Source organism: Emydura macquarii, unplaced genomic scaffold (assembly GCF_026122565.2).
Source record: "Emydura macquarii macquarii isolate MOO-44397 ecotype Brisbane River unplaced genomic scaffold, CSIRO-AGI_Emac_v2 contig_2768, whole genome shotgun sequence".
Lineage (NCBI taxonomy): Eukaryota > Metazoa > Chordata > Testudines > Chelidae > Emydura > Emydura macquarii.
Window position 1 is genome coordinate 30,251,844 of NW_027132905.1, and position 20,989 is coordinate 30,272,832.

General features: G+C 48.8%; 1 protein-coding gene across 1 annotated transcript; it reads right to left on the reverse strand.

Moving 5' to 3' along the window:
• Positions 1–4,756: 4,756 nt before the first annotated feature.
• HBEGF (heparin binding EGF like growth factor) lies at positions 4,757–20,492 on the reverse strand. Its single transcript, XM_067566457.1, has 6 exons — positions 20,035–20,492; positions 19,274–19,453; positions 12,998–13,175; positions 8,180–8,335; positions 7,421–7,515; positions 4,757–5,810 (listed from the first exon to the last, which is right to left on the reverse strand). The coding sequence occupies exons 1-5, from the start codon at positions 20,075–20,077 to the stop codon at positions 7,443–7,445; spliced, it is 630 nt and encodes a 209-aa protein (XP_067422558.1). The 5' UTR covers positions 20,078–20,492; the 3' UTR covers positions 4,757–5,810; positions 7,421–7,442.
• Between the last annotated feature and the right edge of the window lie 497 nt (positions 20,493–20,989).

Below are 20,989 nucleotides of genomic sequence, written 5' to 3' on the forward strand. Positions count from 1 at the left end.
TCCTGAAGGCATAATTTGTGACACGACTGCTTCCACTCCATAAGGGGAAGCATCGCAGGACAACTGTAGAGATAAGGACAGATCAAAATGTGTCAGAACCTCTGAATTTAGCAATGCGCATTTAGCCTTGTTAAATGCAACATCACAGACTTCAGTCCACTTCCGGACCTTGTTCTGGCCAAGGAGTTCATGTAGTGGTTTTAGTAGTGTTGCTAACTGTGGAATAAACTTTCCATAATAGCTCAATAGCCCTAAAAAAGAACTAAGTTGGCTTACATTTTGAGGAGGTGGGGCTTCCACAATAGCCTTGACTTTTGCAGGAGACTTACGAAGGCCAGTAGCAGCTATGATATGTTCCAAATATTCAGCAGAGGGCTGGAAGAATTTACATTTGTCTTTGTGGATTTGTAGGCCACACTCTTCTAGTCTTTGTAGGGCAACCTCCAAGTTCTTAAGGTGATCCTCCTCATAAAAATGAGCCAGTGAGCCAGTGACCAGGATGTTGTCAAGATAGCACTGGACTCCTGGCAAGCCACTCAAGATCTAGTCCATCACCCTCTGGAACAAAGCTGGAGCACATGTTTTTCCAAAGGGCAAGTGACAGTATGGGTACAGCCCTTTGTGTGTCAGGATAGTCAACAGCCCTTTGGACTTCTCATCGACATGCATCTGTAAATACGTCTGACTCAGATCAATCTTGCTGAACTTTTGTCCACCATCCAAGCCAGCAAAGAGGTCACTGATGCAGGGAAGAAGGTATTGCTCTGCACACAACACCGGGTTAAGAGTGACCTTAAAATCTCCACAAATCCGAATTGAGCCATATTTCTTCAATATTGGAATGATTGGAGGTGCCCATTGGCTGTGGGTAACTGGTACTAGGAGTCCATTTTTGACTAGGCGCTCCAGGTCCGCTTCAACCTTTGACCTGATGGCATATGGCACACTTCTGGCTTTCAGACATTTTGGTTGACTGTCAGGATTAATGTTCAATTTAACAGTGATTCCCTTCATACTTCCCTGGTCCTCTCCAAAAACAGCAGCATGTTTCTTTAATACAGCTGTCAGACCTGCTTCTTCTTTAGCCATCCTGTGCACTTCTGCCCAGTTCAGCTGGATCTTCCTGAGCCATGACCTTCCCACTAAGGCTGGGTAATTGCCTTCTACCACAAGCAGTGGCAATTGAGCAGTCTGTCCATTGAGCTCCACCTTATCATCAATAGTGCCCAACATGGGTACAGCTTCTCCAGTGTACATCTTCAGAACAATTTTTGTTGGCTTAAGCTTAAGCTTCTTATACACAGTGTCTGAGACCAGCAAAACTGCTGTGCCAGTGTCCAGTTCCATGCGTACAGGTTTACCTTCCAACAGAGGGGTTACCCAATATTCACGTGAGCCAACTGCCATGGACAAGACATGGAGTGGCACTTCTTCTTCTGGCTGGGTGTCACTTTGATCATCCTGAATCTGCTCTACCGCGTGCAGATTTTCCTTTTTGGTCCGCCAGACAGCAGGCTTCTTTTTCTCCATTTTGCCTGTTCTGTTTGACTCTTCTTTCTTTCGTTTGCAGGCATGCTCAATGTGTCCCTTTTTGCCACATTGTCGACACACTAGGTCTTTACACCAACATTCCAATGCATGGTGACCCGGCTTTCCGCAGTGGTAACATTCCTGACTCCCCACTGTCTTATGGGTAGATTCTTGTGACACCTTATGCACTCTGAGCTGTTGGGCTTCCTTGGCGGCCAGCTCCATAGAGATTGCAATTTCAATGGCCTTCTGCCAGGTGAGCTGGGCCTCTGGCAATAGGTGCTTCTGTATTGCTTCATTGTGCAGACCACACACTAACTTATCACATAGGGTGTTATTTAACACATCATTAAATTCACAGTGCTCAGCAAGCTTCTTCAGAGCTGCTACAAATTGCATAATTGTTTCACCTTCTTCTTGATTCCTTTTGTGGAACCTAAATCTCTGCAATTACCAGCAGTAATGTGCCTCCAGGATTTTCACAATGTCACTGTAAGATTTTGTCTCTGGATTATCAGAATGCACTAAGATGCACAAAGTATAGGTTTTAGCTCCTACAACACTTAAGAAAATGGGCACCTTCTTTACATCTGTAATTTCATTTCCAATAACAAAAAGCTGAAAACGCTCAGTATAGGAGTTCCAGTTCTCTAGCGTCTCATCAAAAGATCCTGGGGCCCTGTGAATGTAGCCATTGCTGCCCCTTTTTTATTTTTATTTTTTCCTATCTTTCTCTTGTCTTTTAGTATCTTTTATTCATGTGTGTTGAGGTCATTCACACACAATTGCTGGTGATTTCCATTCACTAGCACTGCTTTGTTTCTGCCTGCTTCACTTCGGTCAGAACAAAGCAGAGCCTGTTTTAGTTTCAGTTTGAACTGTGAGTGTAAACAGCCCAGCCCCCAAAACAGCAAAAAAGTTTTTTTTCTTACACCGACTTTTACTTTTTTTGCCAGTGCAGCACAAGTTGATCCCATCCTCCGTCGCCACTTTTGTTATGTTGAATTCCTTTTAACTCTTTGTATTCAGAGAGAGAAATCAGCATAGGATCACAGAGAAATGCAACACAAAGTGTCTTTATTGAAGTAACACTAAAACCAGCAAGGACTGGCTGAGCTATCCCCTAATTGTCTAACTCTATTGCTATGGCAACAAGCTAAGCTCTGTGGCTATGGTAACCTAGGCAAGACACAACATGCACAACACTCCTCCTCCACATAATGCCTGTCTTCCCTCTTAAATAACTATTCTGAGATGTCCTGTGGTCGGGCCCATGACTGTGGGTGCCTGAAGCAGAGCTCTGTGCACAGCTCTTAGGCTCATGTCTCTCCATCCCACCCAAATCCCCCCATCAAGTCCACTGATGGTAGAAAAAGGAAGAAAGAACACATCTACATGATTCAGCAAGTCCACCATGGTTTTCAAACCTCCTGTGTCTAGTTCTGGTGATAGGTGCTGGCTCAACAGCTTTGGGGAATGGAGTTGTGCCCCAGTCAGGTACCTCACAGGCAGTGCAAACTTCCCACTTTCTGCTTCACTGCGGACACACCTCAAACCTTGCTCTCAAAGTGACAGAGTGGCTGGCACATTCATTCTCCAGCCCTAGTCACTTCCCTGATCTGACTGGCAGTAGCATGGGGAGTTTCTGTGACATGGACAGTGACCACCACATTCCCTTTGCATGGGCTTTAGTTAAATCACTTCTGGCTGCTATTAACCCAGGCTGGGTTTGACCCTTGTGGAGAAAGGCCCCGTAGCCTGTTACTAATCCTCTGAGCCATTCATTATTGTTTCCCACCCAGAGCAAAGATTAACATAAAAACTCCAGCTGTCTGCAGAAAGACATCCTCTTGGTTACCCACGTGGCTTCCCAGCCTGCCAAACACGGAGTTCTCAGGGATGCAAAGCCATGGAGGAGGATTTGTCTGGGGGAGGAAAAATAGAAAGGAGGTGGTTAACCTCAGTCAGATAATAAATCCTAGGGGTGACCCTCAGGTACAGCACTCTGAGCCACTGCAGTGAATGTCAGCAAAGATGTGGCTAAAACCTGAGGAAGGAGGACAGATCCAGGAGTGGGAGACCGTGTAACTGGCAGTCTTCCAACAGAATTTAATGAGTTACTTCTAATATGCTATTCTCCTCTTTCAGTCTAACTGAGATCTCTTCATTGGCTTCATTTTCAGATGTCAGATATGAAGTTCAGGTGCTATGTGGGGGTCCTCAAATCATTGCATAAGCACCAGAATGTGTTACTCATCTAAGCAGAGAATAAATATTAAACTGCTCTAAAGTCTGGGTCTTCACAACCAGCCCCAAAAATGCCCTGTCAAACTTAGGAATGTCATTAGTATCTCAGCAATGAATTTCACATGAAACACCATTTGAAAGGCATGCCCAGGAAATTGGAGATTCGTGGCTTTCCAATGATAGAGGGCTTTTATTTCTACTCCTGGCAAGTTGTAACTTGTTGGGCCTTAACATTAGGTCACCTTTTAGTATCATTTTACCCTTTTTCCTCCACTTTGCTTCTGACATGATTTTAGTGGTATCTCGACAACCATTAGAGATTGCAATTATTACGTCATACCTCGCCAAGTTTTCAAATGGCATAAAACACTTTAGCGTTTCATGAGAGATCAGCTGTTAGGATTTCATCTTAAAGGAAGAAGAACAAGAAGGAAAAAAGCTAGATGGCAACATGATTTTAGCCAGAGCTAGACTTTGCACAATCAGCTCCAATGCTTTAAAGGACTAGTAAATCTTCCCCAGCACTAGAGAACGGAAAACAAATATTGCTTAATGCCAAGATGAGCCCCTAAATGTGGAAATGGGTGTGCTGACACCAGTCTGAAAGTGAGCACTTGTGTGTTAATGTAGCCACACAGGCTAGAGAAAAGCAGATTTCCTGTGGAAAAACAGCCAGCTTTCTCTGCTCTGCTACTCTCTGCTGCTGTCTGTAGATTACCTTGCTTTTGGTAGGCTTCCCAGCGTAGGGCTCAATGAACAGGAGACACAAGTGAGTTTAGGTTATTTTTATTTTGATTGTAACATCTGAACCAGTTCTGGAAGCACAGGATGTAACAACATGAGGATGCTCACTGCAGCCTCTGAAATCTGACATACATAAGAATTTAAATTTGTTTTAACGCAGAGACTTCAGGAATCTCCACAAGAGAAGAGAGCATTTTAGGCATAAAACTTCTGGGTAGAGCTGATCTTGAGATAGTTCCCCCCTATGTTTGTCTTCTGCACCTTTGGTATCTGGGGTGGCCTTCAGTTTTGAATCAACCACCCCTTTTGCTCCTGGCTGAGACTGGAGTAAGCACCAGTCGAGTTTGTGAATAATAGAAACGTTTGGACAGAATGGATCAAATTCAGCAGAGCTGTGCTCATTTGCAGCAGGTCTGAGTTTGCCCCAATCCCTGTGATTCCCCTCACCCGCTGTTTCTTAGCAAGAGGGGGGGAGGGAGCATGCAGAAGTATTTAAATCTGTTATTTGTCTCATAGTTTTCCCGTTAAGGTGCCACATGAAATATTCATGGACAATAAGTTAGTAAGGACACATCGTAGCAAATCTGTCATATTAAAATTATCAAACTCCTTTTCCAGTCATCATGAAGTAATATCTAAGCACTTGTAACAAAGTGTTAATTATTAGATCATTATGTAGCACTTTAAAAAGTGAGGGTCTGATCCTGCTGTCTTAACTCAAGGCAAAACTCCCATTAATATCTAGACTACAGGATCAGACCCTGAATAAATACTCTGTACAGTATATCTAAAATAAATATATAATTTAACATGAAAAACATCTTGTTAAATAGTTCCCCCCCCAGCCCCATCTAATAAAGCCGCAAAGTCAGTCTCCGCGGAGTTGAAGTCTTTCACAGTTAGTTCCTCAGCGTGCATTTGAAGGCTCCAGATTCAGGTTTGGTTTTAGGTACTCTCCAGTCCCTAGCAATGCTCAAAATCTAAAGTTCAGCTTTTCATCCTCAGCAGAAGCCATTTAGCTGAAACTCCTCAAGGAATTCTACTGCTTATTGGAAACCATCTAGCAGGAAGTCACCTCTCCTGCCACCTCTTCCAGTCCAGGAGATCAAGTTGGCTCATTGAGATGTGTGTTTCAGTGAAGCAATTCCCTGGCACAACCGCAAAAAAGAGATACTCCCCTTCCACTCCAGCAAACTCCCCTTTGCTTTTTTCAGTAAATCCAATCAACGGAATCTTAAGTTGCTGCGTCGGGCATCTTGGTGGAGGTAGAATCGCTTCACTGCTGAATCCTGAAACACAACACAAGACTGGGTCATTTCACATCACGGCTTCTGCCTGGTGCAAGACAACCTTGTTTAGAAGTCGGGGCAGACTCCTCACAGGACACCCAGAACCGATGCAGTGATTCAGGAAAACACTTAAGCCCATATGTGGAACTGAGGAACATACATGACTGCTTTCCTGAATTAGAGCCAGAGTAAGTGCCCCATCCATCTGGATGCTGAGTGCTCTGAGCTCCCGTTCACTTCAGTGCAGCCTCTCATTGGAAACAGGATCAGGGATGCAGGCAGGTATTAATAACATGCCTCATCTTCACAGGTACTGATCGCCCACAGCTCCCAATGAGTTGTGCCAACAAGGCACCTCCCCTGATCAGACCCAACAACCTATATTTACCTAGCCCCTTTCTAAGGATCCCAAAGCACTTTGCAAATGTAGGAGAAGTACTGGGGATGTGGAAGCAGAACGTTGTCAGTGGTGGCACCCCCACTGTGGGGCTCCCTGCCAGAAGAGTTCGACTGAACCCCAGACACAGCTTTTTGATAAAGTCTGCCCTGGAACGACACCCACTAACTAATTAGCGATCCTTTCCACCTATTAATTCACCACCTGTGGGACAGAAACATTTTCCTGATTTAAAAAAGCTGAAAGCATTTTTTATGTCAGCATTCGGACCAGAAGATGGGGCATTTCCCCTTCCCAGTGCCTGCCCACCATTGAAATGCGGTCACTTCTGGGGTGAAATGCAGCCTCTGATTGACAGCGCAACACTGGAAGAATATGTCCAGTTGGAATGCACTACACCAGAGGTTGAGGAAGGGAGTATTGAAGGATGATGCAGTAATAAGGGAAGGATAAGTGACAGTGAAAAGGAAGGGCTTTTTTAAGGCAAGATTTAAAGAAGGGAGATGACTCAGGGGGTCAGAAGAAGGGAGGGATGGAGAGAGGGAGGGAATCTCAGAGAGATGGAGCAAAACAAGTGAAAAAACAACCTCCAATTACAGAGAGGGAGGCCAGGACCAGAGAGGGGAATGAGGGAGCTCTGAGGTCAGAGAGGCAGAGCACAGGTAGTGGGTGGGGGACCCTGTGAGTAGGGGATCAGAGCAGCAGAGTTGGAAAAGGAGAAGCATAGAGGAGCATCAGTTAGAGAGGGGCTGAGTGGAACAAGGCAATGTTGGCCTTTGGAAACCAGAAATGACTTTGACCAGGAAGCCAGAGATGGGGACAGAGTGACGTATTCACTTTAGGACAGTGGCAAGGCTGGGAGACCCACTGCAGAGTCACAGATTTGCTCCTATGGGGACTGAATCCCATCAGCTGCTTCTGAGGGCTTACAGAAATGGGGTTTGTTCCCTATCGGAGATCAGGTAATAGGTTCAGCCAATGCTGCAAGATCCTGAGCTCCCTGTCTCAATCCTAGTAGGATCATTAGTCATTGTCAGATGCACAAGAGAACAGGACTGACCCCGAGTGACAGAATATCTGCAGAACCCATCAAGATCCTTGCCTGTTAACTGCACCTACCACTGCCCACAGGACCTGGCCCAGCAGGGCCATGTGCCGTCAGCAGATTGAAGGCTGCCCCTGCCAGGCCATTATGCCCATGCTGGAGGTTTACCTTGCAGAGCCTTCCGATGCCATCAGTGGTTTCCAGTGATGCCCAACTTAATTTTCTCTTCATTTTCTACATCATATACTCCTCTTTTGTGACACCTGCAAACACAAGCAGACAGACATTCACCAGTGTGCCGTGAGACCCCACTGTGGTCATGGCCACAAACCCATCCGCCTCAACAGGAGCCGGATGGGGCCATCACTGTTCTCATCCTGGCCATAGGACAGACTGTCCCACTTTCCAACTCTGTCCCTTCCTTGGGGCGAGACATGGGAGGCTGGACATCTCAAATGTCTGGAGAAAGAAAGGGGGATAGCAACTGCTTCCCATCAGCACACTTCTCTCCCAGCTGATTTGCCACTGCTGGATCTGCCCTACAGAAGCCAGGGTAGAAGTGGGAACAAACCCAGCCCCCTATGTGAGCATCAAAAAAATACCCAAGAAAAGAAGGACAGAGAACTGGAGAGCAAGATTATCTCAAGGTATAAATGGCATCAGCTACTGAAACAGGGAGACCCCTGCTCCTGTATTTAGAAGGACTGACCCCCAGGTTTGGGGTCCAGGAGGCATTTCCCTGGAAACACCCGCAGTGGTGTTGGCGGGGACAGTTCACCCATGTTGGGGTCAGGGCTTCAGGGTTAGGATCAGGGGGTTGCATCATAGGGAGTCTTCTTCCCTGCCACCCCCAAGTTGCGGAGCGGGTCTTTAATTCCCGGTTTTAGTTCCTGTGACCGGCACATGGCAGCCCTTCTCCCCCATCACCTGAGCATCAGCAATGCAGCGATGATGACGAGACACAGAGACGACAGCACCACTGCTACGACGGCCAATGCCGTGGTGTGGTCATAACTGGTGGAGGGGTTTTCCACTGGGAGAGTAAGGCCGTGGCACCGCTCGCCATGGTACCCTCTCTGGCATCTAGTTTGGAGGTGGAAAAGACAGTTTAAAAGGTAGTAGCAACAGGGCACTATAGTGGTAATGATTTGCCCAGGGTATTTGCCCAGCCCCCTCCACCCAAGCGTCCCAGAATATCTCCGTCCCTCTCCTAGCTCTCAGGACAAACCACGGCCTCCTCCACACCAGTGAGACTTGGCCAATGACCCGGACCTTTCCTCAGAGCTTCCATCCTTCAGGTCCTGTGTCCTTGACAGGTCATTTACCTTACACAGTCCCAGCATCACCTCTTGCTTTCTACTGTCACTCCTCCCCCCCCCCACTCCCAGTACAGCCCAGCACCCACCCAACCTTTTGGCATAGCTGCTGGGTACTGGGTTGGCGGTTCCTATGGCCTCAGGACAGAGATTTCCTAGACCAGTGTTTCCCAACTGGTTTGCTATGGCACACTGGTGTGCCGTCAGGCCTGAGCAGGTGTGCCATGGAATTTTTTGAAAAACTACTTGAAGCATTCTGAATTGGCTCATGAATATTCATGAATTCATTTGGAGACTATATGGTGGTATGCCTCAAAATAATTAACAGTATCAGGGTATGTCACGGAGGAAAAAAGTTTGGGAACCACTGCCCTAGATTGTCTGGATCCCCAGCAGGATGGATTCAGCCCTTCAGCATGAATATACTGAGCTGCATGCAGCTTGTCACGAGGGATTTCCCCATAAGACTTGAATCCAAGGGTCTTTGGGGACATTAGAGATCCCATGGCATTTTCAGGGATCTTGCTCTATAGTGCCCTGTGGCATGCAGGGTGCTGTATTCCCTTTTGCTACCTCACTCCTCCCCAGAGCTGGCCGCATTTCACTGGTGAGTGGAACACTGGAATCATTCAGTGCTATGCAAAATGAAAAGTGTCAGAACAGCTGCTTTGTGCACGCTGGGCTCCCAGCTCCATGCAGTTGTTTGCCTGCCATAAGCCGTAGTAGGTCACCTAAACCCTCCAGATTCTATCAAACTGCCTTCCAGTGCTCAGAAACAGGTGAGTGTGTGTGAGATCTGTGGGGAGGCAGGCTGAAGGGTTGGGCCTGGGGCATCCCTGGGCCTTCTACACCCTGACCCTCTATGAAGAGGATCAAAGAGTTCTGTCATTGGGGCATGCCTGAGTCATCCCAGCCCCCATTAGATACAGGCTGAGGGGATGCAGTTAAAATGTGAGCTAACCTAAATATTGCCCACGGCACAGAGATCTCTAGTTTCTATTTGCCCTTCAAGGACTTAAAGCTCAGCACTGGGACAACCCTCTTAGGCTCCCATTTTCAAGGACTGGAAGTCCACTTTAAGAAAGCCAAGGACAGTTCTGACCTTGCGCTTGGTAATGGGGATGATACAAGTTCAAATGCCTCCTTTGGGCATATATCACACAGACACACTCCTCACATGACATGCGAGCCGCCCACCTCTCCTCTGTGTAGGTAATTATTCACGTAACAGAAATAAAATCTGCATCAGAGCCATGAGGCTAATTACCCCAAACCCCCTCTCAATGAGTCAAAGGATAATTATGTAAACAGCCTAATATACACAACCCCTATGGCCCTGGGCGCTTGATGAGGCCCAATCAGAGGGATGAGCCTCTTCCCAAAAATGTGGACACATTCCAGACATCAAGATCAAGTGTCCCACGTTTAGAACCAGCGCCATTCAACACAGCACATTCCATGGGTCAGTGTCATCTTCGGCCTCCAACACTCACATTACATCAAAGGCAATGCACCACAAGAGCTGAGGGGCCAGAAGGTCTTTGGCAAACTCCTAGCCCTCTCCAGAGCCAGGTGCTGCCAGTGTCCTCAGCTGACCTCGTGGCGTGCTACATCAACCTGTCCTCCCAACAACAGGGCTCACCACAGCGGACAAAGATCACAATGAAACTCCAAGCAGCAGCCCCAGCTCGGCTAAAGATGCAGGGCTGGAATGCTCAGTCACAATCACTCAGCTTTCTCAGTAGGTGGCCACTGGATGCCAGCCACTATGGCTGAGAATCTTGGACTCCTTTAGGTCTTGTTAAAGGCAAGAGAAATGGCCTTAGTGAGCCACCATGGAGCCTTTGCTCTTGTCGAGGTGGGGAAGAACTGAGGCAGAAGAATGCTGCTAGGGAAACTAGCTTGTGGAAACGGGGCCTTCCAAACAGTGGAGTCCATTTGCCAATGCTGAGTCCTCAATCAGTGAGCCTTAATTCAACCCTGGCCCTTGTCCTCCAGATACCTCCTTCCCTAGCTGCCCCAAGGCCTCATCACTGCAGGAAGCACTGGCTAAGAAAGAGTGTCCCCAGCAAAATCCATTTGGAGTTCAGTCGGGCGCCTGACTGTCTGGAGAGTCCCATCCCCCCAAGCCCTGCTGCACACCTGCAAAGGGGTGTCATCAAGCTCCACAGCAGTCCAGATTATGAGCTGCTTAGGACCCTGATATGGCAGAAACTGCCTTGTACTGGGGGCGTTGAGCATCGTGTTTCAGTAGGTGCTGGTCACCCTGCTTTAGGAATTCCCTCAGCTGCAGCTTCAGGGCAGAGAGTACTCTAAAAGGCGGACGGGTAGCTCTCACTGATCTGCACAGCACCATGCTGCCCCAGGTTCCCAGTGCCCAGAGGGTCACATGCTATGTGAGCCAGGGCTCTGCTATCTTCAGCAAGTTCCGGGGACAGGGAGGGGTAGCTCTGGGGACTGGTTACAGAGGCCCAAGCCTTCCATATCCACTGGCTCAGACACTGCCCATGTCAGTCATGATGAGAAATCTGCACCATCAGATCACCGTTCTGTGGAGTCTGATGAGAAATGAGCTGCGGGGTTCAGGCCATTCCCCAGTGGGCCAATGTCTACATTGCAAAAACTCTCACAAGCTTCAGCTTCCCCTCTTGTGCAATGGGCATGGGCGACTGATATTTACATACTTCCTGAGGATGACGGCAAACTAAGTCAGAGGAAGGCACCTGGGACAGGCAGAGAATGATTAATTACCAGGCCCAGCAGTCCTCCAGCCCAAGGAAGCAGTCCCAACACATGGGTAAGCAGAAGAATGGCTTATAAGGGAGCAGCTTCAACATGTTCTTGGCCACATCCAGTGCCTTCAAAGCTGCTGTATCCAACCCTGGCTGCTTGCAGCTGGAACAGAGATCCAAATTCTCCCTCCGCTCGCACTAATGCCTCCAAGTCATTGCACTGGTGCAATAGAGAGGGCGGTCACATTTTAAGAAATGGATAAAGAGATTTACTTTCCCTTTCCAGCCTCCAAACCCCAAACTGCTGCAGGAGAAAAGCAGAGCCCTGCAGGAGATGGTATGACAAGGAGGTCTTGAAGGGAGAACCTGAGAAACAGACCTTGGTGTTGGAGAAGACCACCTACTCCATCTCCATGGTGAGACAGTGCCAGACAAGTAGAAGTGACTGTAAACTCTAATGCAGAGGGAGAACTTGCTTGTAGTGCTCACAACAAATACATGGGCTTAACAAAGAGAATCCTAGAAATCAGAGATGGAAGAACCCAGTCACATATAGCCCATCTCCCACTGGCCAGTGCCCAATCCATCCTTACAGTGTGTTCTCCAGGGCTTTCATTTTCAGCTTCCATTTCCCTTTAGGAAATCATTCCATGGCCTAGCAGATCTTGCTGCTAGACTGTGTGACAGTAGACAGTGCATATGGCTGATGCTGAACAAGAGCATAGTTAGGTCTCGTGCTTTGAAGACATTATTCAAGAGTAGGTTCCTGTTGTGGGAAGAATACTCCATAACTCTGCCAATGTCAGTCTCGTAGGGCCAAGTAGACCCTTCCAGCTTCCCTGTTCCCCATTCTCTAGGGCAGCGTTCTCCGTGACTCTTCCTCTACCCCCTGCCCAGCCATCACAGAGCTGCTATCTGTATGATACACTGCAGGACATGTTAATTATAGGGGCTCATGGAGATAGGAACAGCCATGTTCAAGAGTGGCCACTGATTTTAGGTGTCTCAGTGACTGGGTGCCCAACTTGTGACGTCTCTGGCCAGATTTTCAGGAGTTCAGCCCCCTGCTCCTAGGCAAAGGTCTGGCCAGATCTTCAAAGGTGCAGAACATCCCAGCTCTTACTGACCTCAGCTTGAGTTGTGGGTGCTCAGCACTCCTGAAACCCAGGCTACAGATGCCTGAGTCTGGGTTCCTAAAGTCAGTGCCCATATCTGAAGGTGTGACTGTAAAGGGCTACCAAGTGCCCTGCAATAGACAAACATGCAACAAAAGGAAGTTGGTGTACTGACTTCTTGAAGGCCAAACTCAGTGCTCACTCAGGGCCCATGGAGTTTCACATGGCATCTCTGGTACCAGATCGCCAGGGAATTCAATGGAAGGCGATGTGTGAGATATGGGGGACACACTTCTGGACCAGTGCCTTTAACAAGACCCAATGGAGTCCAGGGCCGATCACAGGGTGCCAAAGTAATGCAAAAACCCCAGAAGCACGTTACAACAGAATAGTATCCTCACAGAGTGCAAATATATTGTTCACCAAGTTTGTGGATTGCATGCGGATCCAAATTTTGTATCCACGCAGGGCTCTAAGAGTATGCACTAAAAATATCTCCTACGCTCTTCCTGTGTGTGGTTTAGAGAATTCAAGGAACAATGACAAAGGTTTCCCCAGGACAGCGAGATGCTGATAACTTACATGCAGGATGGAGCCCTCAGCTCTCTGATATATTTGCATTCTCCATGAATACAGAAGTCTTTGTACTTTCGCAGACATGGATCTCTCTTCTTTCCCTTGCCTTTGCCCTTCCTCCTTTTCTTCCCATTCCCTTCTTTTTTTGGAGTAACCAGACCTTCTGGTTTGGACAAGAAAGCAACTGGAAGACAATTTTAAAAGAACAGCAGTCAACTCAACTGTATCCAGCACAGCCTTTTGTCAGACATCTGCCTCAGCTCCAGCATCACTGAAGAGCTATCTGCCCCCAACCAGAGGTTTCACCTTTTTTGCAGATTTCAACAAATATCACAGGGTTTCAGATCCATAAACAAGCTAACAGAAATAAGAGAACAAGTTACTGCAGATTGAGAGAGAAAAACAGGCCTTTACATATCTCATGTGTTGCTATTACATATGCTGGTTTCCACTGAACACAGAAGATTGGTTATTGGATCTTTATCCACCCTTTATTTCTCTGATCAGTCTGGTCTCTTGTAAGAGGCTATTCATAATCCTAATCAGGCTAATTTCCCTAGGTTTACAATGATTGCTTGCACATAGGACACATGCAATATTACAGGGCACTGGCAGGTCATTTTAGGCTCCAAATTTAGGTTTTCTGGAAACAAGCTGATGTAAACAGAAATGTTCCCATGAAATGTCATTTCTGAATTTCAGTGGAAATAGTTTTTAAAGTAAAACAAACTCCCTACCAGCTGTGTACACCTCATTAGCTCAGGAACAAGAGCAAGAATGAAGGGATGTGAATTTTGTAGAAGTCCTTCAGGTGTCGTACTCTATGGTGATGTCAGTGACGCACCTAAGGAATCTTCGCCTTGCGACATTACCATGCTGCATCCAAACATCACACTGCAGCATGATGTTGGCTTTCAAGACTTGAAAGTTATGTCATAATCTACTGCGTCCCCCAACCAGCCTTGGAGGAAGTGGGATTCCTCACTGAAACCGGCACAGCCCTAGCCAACACCGGACATGTGGCAACCATGATAGTGTGATGCAATAGCAAAAAAGGCTAATATCATTCTGGAATGTATTAACAGGCGTGTCGTGTGTAAGAAAAGGGACATAATTGTCTCCACTCTACTCAGCACTGGTGAAGCCTCAGCTGGAGCATTGAGTCCAGTTCCGGGCACTGCACTTTAAGAAAGATGTGGACAAATTGGAGACTCCAGAGGAGAGAAATAAAAATGGGAAAAGGTTTAGAAAACCTGACCTATGATGAAAGGTTAAAGAAACCGGGCTTGTTTAGTGTGGGGAAAAGAAGACTGAGGGGGGACCTTATAACAGTCTTTTGATATATTAAGGGCTGTTCTAAAGAGGACGGTAATCGACTATTCTCCATGTCCACTGAAGGCAGGACAAGCAGTAATGGGCTTAATCTGCAGCAAGGGGGATTCAGGTTAGATAGGAGGGAAAACTTTCTAATTCTAAGGGGAGTGAAGCTGTGGACCAGGCTTCCAAGGAAGGGTGTAGAATGCCCCTCACTGGAGGTTTTTAAGAACAGGTTAGGCAAACACCTGTCAGGGTGGGTCTAGGTTTCATTGGTCCTGACTCAGCACAGCGGGCCAGAGTAGACAACCTCTTGAGGTCCCTTCCAGCCCTCCACTCCAATACGCTCCCTCTGTTGGCCAAAATCTTGTTTTTGAAATATATGTAAGAACAGAGCCACAAACACCCCCCCCCCTCCTACCAAAAGGCACATCAGTCTGAATCAAAAGCTAAAACCTCAAACTGACTCTTACTGTTCTACCCTTTTAAATGTTAATTCAAGTCTGTCTGCATTTTGTATAATTTTAAGATTGTTTGTAAATGTCTGTGCTATGTCCACTGGCCAGTTTATCTGTTAATTTTAACTGCTTCCAATATATTTGTAAAAATCCTATTCTAAGTACAAAAGCCACACTGCAGTGTAATGTATCTATCTAATTGTGAAAGACACTGTCAAAAATGAAATAAGGTTTGCTCTAAAAAATAATATGTAAGTTCTTCAGCTAGGAGTTGGCCCTGAGTGACTGAAGTGTGAATGGCTGAGCAATTGAGTTGGGTGTAGTAAAAAAGAGTGATTGAACAATTGGTCTGAGTAAGGGATATCGAAACAGACATGAAGAAAACACCAGCCTCACCTAAAACGCTTGAGGGAAGAAGAAAGAAGCAAAGATGATCAAATGGCCGAAGAGGAACCCACCCTGATAACTTTGGAGCCAGCCCATTTCAAAGGACAAAATCTGATCAGGCTTGCAACAATGTGGGTGATTGAGGATCACACCAAAAATGCAGTTGCAGCATGACAATGCAAAACCCATAGACTTACATGGGGTCCTTTCCCTATAAAATGGGACAAGAAGATGAAGGCTGGAGGTTCGGGTCTACAACATCACACCAGCCAGGAGTACCGATGCGCATCGGCAGAACCTTGCTCCTCATCCTCATGCTCTAGTCACCTGGCCAGTGACTATCATGAGCACCAAGAAGCTGGTAACTATGACATCTGGAAGATCCCTATGTATGTTTGTCTGTCTCTATCTGTGTGTGCCTGTCAGTGTGTGTGAATGTGAATGAAAGCATCAATTGAAACATGTCTCTGTAATTTGTAGTATAGGTATAATGTTAATACTGTTTTCCTAGTGTTTACATTATTATTAATGTTATTTCACTAAGTAGAGCACAATATTAATGTTATTACAGTGTTGATACTTTTCTTTTCTTTGATACTATTTACAGAAGTTTCTGTGTTCACAATAAATGCGGCTTGTTGCCTTATCCCCTAATAAGATCCTGTAATATTTGTTATTTGGGTAACACCTCAATTGGGGTAAGGCCTGAATCCTCCAGCACTGCTCTGTGGGCAGCAGAATCTGAGCTCCAAGTACCACACGGTGCAGGGGTAGCCGCCACTCGGGCCAGAGAAATGGAAGAAGGAGCCACCCGGGATATTGCAGGAGCTCTGGAAGTTCTTGCTTCACAAAAAGCCAGAGACAACTACACGCACAGGAACTGCGTGTGTGCGATAGGAGTCCAGTTGGCTTATCTCCCTGCCGCAAGCGCTGTGACCTGCAGGCCAGAGGGTTACTATCACACAGGGAAAAGGAAAGGACACTCAGAACTGCACAGTGCTGCTTTCACTTCTCCCTGCTGCCTGCAGCTGCCACCCGCTCCCAAGCCCTGGTGCCCCATCCTTTTGTCAGCAGATTGGAGACCGACATCAAGTCATTTGATGAAAGCCACCTCACAGGCCTGTCACACCATTCTGGCCAGCAGGGGGTCAAAAGGCACAAGAAGTGGGAAGGGCCTGGGTAAGCCAAGAGCAGGAAATGAGGGCACAGACCCCTGAACGCAGAGAGCGTGTTCCAGACCATTCAGGGCCTCGAGATAGCTCAGGGACATCTCCCTTCCACTGAGTAAGGCTGACACAGCAGCCAGAGGCATCCGGACTGAGAGGGTTTGAAGGAAGGGCTCCCAGGCCAGGGACAGCCCCATTAACCACTTGAGGAGTGTGTCTCAACCCTTCCACATTGGCCACTCCTGATCTGAGATCAAATATTTTCACAATCCCTTTTCTTTGCTATAAAGTGAGGATAACAGTGATATCAATGATAAACGATGTGATTCGTTCCTGTGTTCACTTCAAGAGGTTGATAGAGAAGAGAACACTTGCCATGGAGGGCAAGGGTGTGTGGTGAGTGGGGGAGCTGGATTTTCTCAGCTTTAGACTTTAATAAAATTTTCCCCTTGCAATCACTTTGACTGCTTTGCACGGCCCTCCCCTTCCCAATCGATGGATTGCAACCCACCGATTGAGAAACACTGCCCTAGAGACTGTGAGGGAGGTGAGAAATGGTGACTACAACTCCCTGAAGTATTAGAGACCTTGTCTACACTAGTGCTTACGTCGGCAAAACTTTTGTCGATCAGGGGTGTGAAAAAAAACACCTCTCTGAGCGACAAAAGATTTGCTGAAATAAATGCTAGTGTAGACAAGGCCAGAGTCATATCCAAGTGTACCACTCCCAATTGAGCCTCTTCTCAGAGCAGACACATCACTGGCCTATCAGCTTGCCCATATTAGAGCAAGACACTCCCACCCTTCCCAACACTTGTTGCTGGCATTTGGAAAAAAGAAATGCACCAAGAAGTCCAGAGAGGTGTGTGGAGAAATGGAGAAGAGCAGGCATCAAAGGGAGTGTGTATCTGAGGGGAGAACTGTGAGAGACAGTGGTGGGCACAGACTGTGATAGAGACTGGAAAGGAGGAGAGAGAGGAAAGGTTAGTGGTGAGGACAGACATGGAGAGAGGCTGACTCTCTCCAGACCCAACCCCTGTGGTGCAATAGATCAGCCTGATTTTGTAAAGCTGATGGGCACACATCACAGATGGAGAGGAACCATGACAGGACCGGAAAGGGAACAAAAATGAGGAAAAGCCACAGAGCGTAACAGGCAGACGGCACACAGCTGGTGTACGTGGGTGCAATTTTACTGACATCACTGGAGTTACACTGGTAACACCAGGTCTGAATTTGTCCCTGTGTCAAATCCTGGTCATGACCACGCGAACGCCTACACTCCTGCTGTATTCAATGGGACCAGCATTTCACCCAAAGAATGTAAGAGAAAACCAGACATAAGTGGACAGAGCACAACAGAGAAGGTGGAGCCAAATGCTCAGTGACTAACCCCCGCTTGGTATGAGGAGTAGCAGAGTGTGGGCGGTGGAGAGTGACTCACAGGTGGCGACCCTCCAGACGGGGATGGGATGCAATAATCGCAACAGAATGAAACCACAGGGGAGCATCCCAGATGATGTAATACAGAGAGCTAAACCTTTCTGTAGGCTTTTGGGGACACTTCTATAGAAGCGAATCCTATATCTTTTATAGATTTCCAGGAGAGAATACAAAACACCTGTGGAACAGATCTCCTCTGTTGAATGACATGGGGTTTTAGAGCCATTTCCACAGAACCCTCTTGGTTGGTGCCCTCACTAATCTAGAATGGATGTTTTCCTAAAAGATCTGCTCTAGGAATTATTTTTGGGCAGTTCTCTGGCCTGTGTTATACAGGAGGTCAGACTAGATGATCGTATTCATAACGGTCCCTTCTGGCCTTGGAATCGATGAATCTATTCAGTTCCATAGGATTTTCCCACAAGAGAGAGGACGTTATTACAACTGAACAGTTATAGGACCCCCTTAGATGCGGAGTCTCCCTCCTCCCCCTGCTTTGGAGAGGGCTGTGCATTGTTACAACAATGACTTCACATGGCAAAGATCTGAGTGGATCTGGGAAGATTCCCCGGGTCCGGGGGGGTAATGGGAAAAGCAGTGCTGGGGATTTGGGAGATACAGGGAATGCAGCATTGGGTCTGGGGAGGGGCACTGGGGACTCCAGGTAACAGAGAAGGGAAAGAGCAGACAAGAAACTACTAAAACCAACTGAACCAACACAAAGCAAATAAGGCATAGGAATTTCCGTGGGAACACTCTGGCTGGCTTCCCCTCCCTCCTTGGATTCCTTCTGTCAGGGTTTCGCACACATCAATCAAAGCCAGAGCTGCCCCCTCAGCTCTGGGGCTCACCCCACCCCTGGCTTCTCTCAGGGACCGTCCTTGCCTTTCAGCTCCCAAGACAAACCCTCTACAACGTCAACCCTGCTCTAGTTACAAGAAATTTCTCCCTAGCCACCCAGCCTAGCGAATCACCCCACAAGCAGCCCCAGGAGGCAGCCTCCCCAGCAAGGACAGCATTTAAGCACACCCCCCCTCCCCCAACTCCACACCAGGTCAGCAAAGCAGGTGCTTAGCTTTAAGCACGCCCATTGGAAGCCAATGAGACATAAGCACATGCTTAAAGTTAAGCACCAGCATATATGCACGTTGCTGCATCTGACGCCCTGTCTCTCTCCTTCCCCCTCTCCCCGCGGCAGTTAGGTCCATTAGTTGCTCCTGCCGATGGTGTCACACAGAAGATGCTGCCGGTGACACTCACCTGCGCGGGGAAAGGCTCCCCGGGTCACTTCCTCCCTCACGCTGGAGATCCCAGCCCTGAGCGTTGCATCGATTTCCCTTCAGCAGCCGCTGCGGTGCTTCCCGAGCTTCCCACCCTAGATCCGCGCGCCCAACCTCGGATCTGGACCCAACGGATGCCCGCCTCTCTCTCCTCCCCACCCCGCAGGGGAGGCCACGCCACCTGGCGCTGCCCGTTCCCGCCCCCGCCCCCGCCGAGCCCCGAAGCACACGCACCTCTCGGAAGCTCGAGGAAATAATCACCCGACGAGACCCCGCCGGGGTCCGGGTGGCGCTCGTCCTCCTGCCCCTGCCCGCTCCAGAGCAGCCGGGCGATCGACCCGCCGCCGCTCGCCTCGTGGGGCCCCTGGCGCCGCAGCACTTCCAGCCCGGCTCCGTGCACTGGCGCAGAACGCACTGCGGGGACAGAGCGGCCTTCCTGAATGGACAGCGCCGGGCACCCCGCGCCGCTGTCTCCCCGTGGCAGGAGGAGTTACTTATAGTTAACACAGGCCCCGCGTGGCCGGGCCCCGCCGGATGAATGCAGGAGCGCCCCCCGCGGCAGGGCCAACGCCCGCGCCCCGGGCAATGCCCCCAGCGCCGGGCAGGGGGTTAGAAACGCCTCCCGGGGGCGCAGCAGGGCCCTGCTGGCTGGAGCGACAGAGCACGCGGAGAGGGGCTCCCCGCCAGAGGGAGCCTGGTCCGGCCTTGCCTGGGCTCCAGCCGAGCTTGTTACGCGAACGCAGCCTGAAGCCAGCGCCGGGAGTGGGGCAGCCAGGCGCGTTTGCGAAGCGGGTCTGTCTGCCCGGCAGGCTGGGCCGCTGCGCGCTCTGCAGCGCTGCCAGTGCCGGTGCGCCCCAGGTCGGGGGAAGGGACCCCGACAAGGAACAAACTTTGCCCGCAGCACGCTGCGCTGCCAGAGTCAAGCGCCTAGACCCGCCCGCCACTCGGGCTCCCCTGCGGGACGGGCGCCGAGCGAAGCTGGCCCCTCTCCTCACCTGCAGCCAGAAGGACGCTGACAGCTATGACCATCCCCTTCATGTCGCTCCCCTGCTGTGCCGGCACCAGCCCGCACGTGGCTCCTCGGCTGGCCGCTTCCACCCGCCGGCTCTGCCTGGAATGCTCTGGGCTCGGCTCTGCGATCGCCCAGCTGCCTTCTCGGGACTCAGCCGAGTGGCGCCGCCTTGCGTTAGACACCGCCGAGCTTCCTCGGCACGGGCACGGCGATGCGGGGCCCTCGGTCCTGCCAGGCGGCTCTCTCTGCAGCCCGACCAGACCCGACCCGACCTCCCCAGCTCACAGGTGCCCAGCTCGCAGCGGGTCGGTAGCTCTCTCTCTGAGTCCCGTGTGCCAGCCAGCGCCAGGGGTAGAGGTTGGAAGGTGGGTGGGGCCATGCTGGTGTCGCCACGCCCACTGAGGGAGGAAGTGGAGTCGGTGCCCTGGGGACTGAGTGGGAGGGGAATTCCCTCTGTAGCTCAGTAACTCTCAGCCTTTTCTATATCCCTGTCAGCAGGCTGATTTGTCTTGCCTATCCTGCAAGTTTTACCTCACTTAAAAACTACTTGCTTACAAAATCAGACCTAAAAGCACAAAAGTGTCACAGCACACTGATATTGAAAAATGGCTTACTTTCTCATTTTTATCATATCATTATAAAATAAATCAATTGGAATTTAAATATTGTACTTACATTTCAGTGCATAGTATATAGAGCAGGATGAACAAGTCATAGTCTGTATGAAATTTTAGTTTGTACAGACTTCACAATGCTTTTTATGTATCTGCCTTGTTGTAAACCTAGGCAAATATCTAGACATGTTGATGTACCTCCACAAGTAGGCATACTCCTGGTTGAGAACCACTGGTCTATTTGGTGCTTGGATGACTCAGGTCCCCTTACTTTGGGGGAGGGGAAGGCAGGTTTCCTGGTGGAGAGAGAATCTGCAAATCAAG

Excerpts from the sequence above, each read along its gene's own strand:
- HBEGF (XM_067566457.1), bottom strand. The coding sequence starts at position 20,077 with ATGAAGGGGATGGTCATAGCTGTCAGCGTCCTTCTGGCTGCAG. Across the intron at positions 13,176-19,273 it reads TTTCCTCGAGCTTCCGAGAG|TTGCTTTCTTGTCCAAACCA; the intron begins GTGCGTGTGCTT and ends ATTGTCTTCCAG. Across the intron at positions 8,336-12,997 it reads CTGAGGGCTCCATCCTGCAT|ATGCCAGAGAGGGTACCATG; the intron begins GTAAGTTATCAG and ends CCTCCAAACTAG.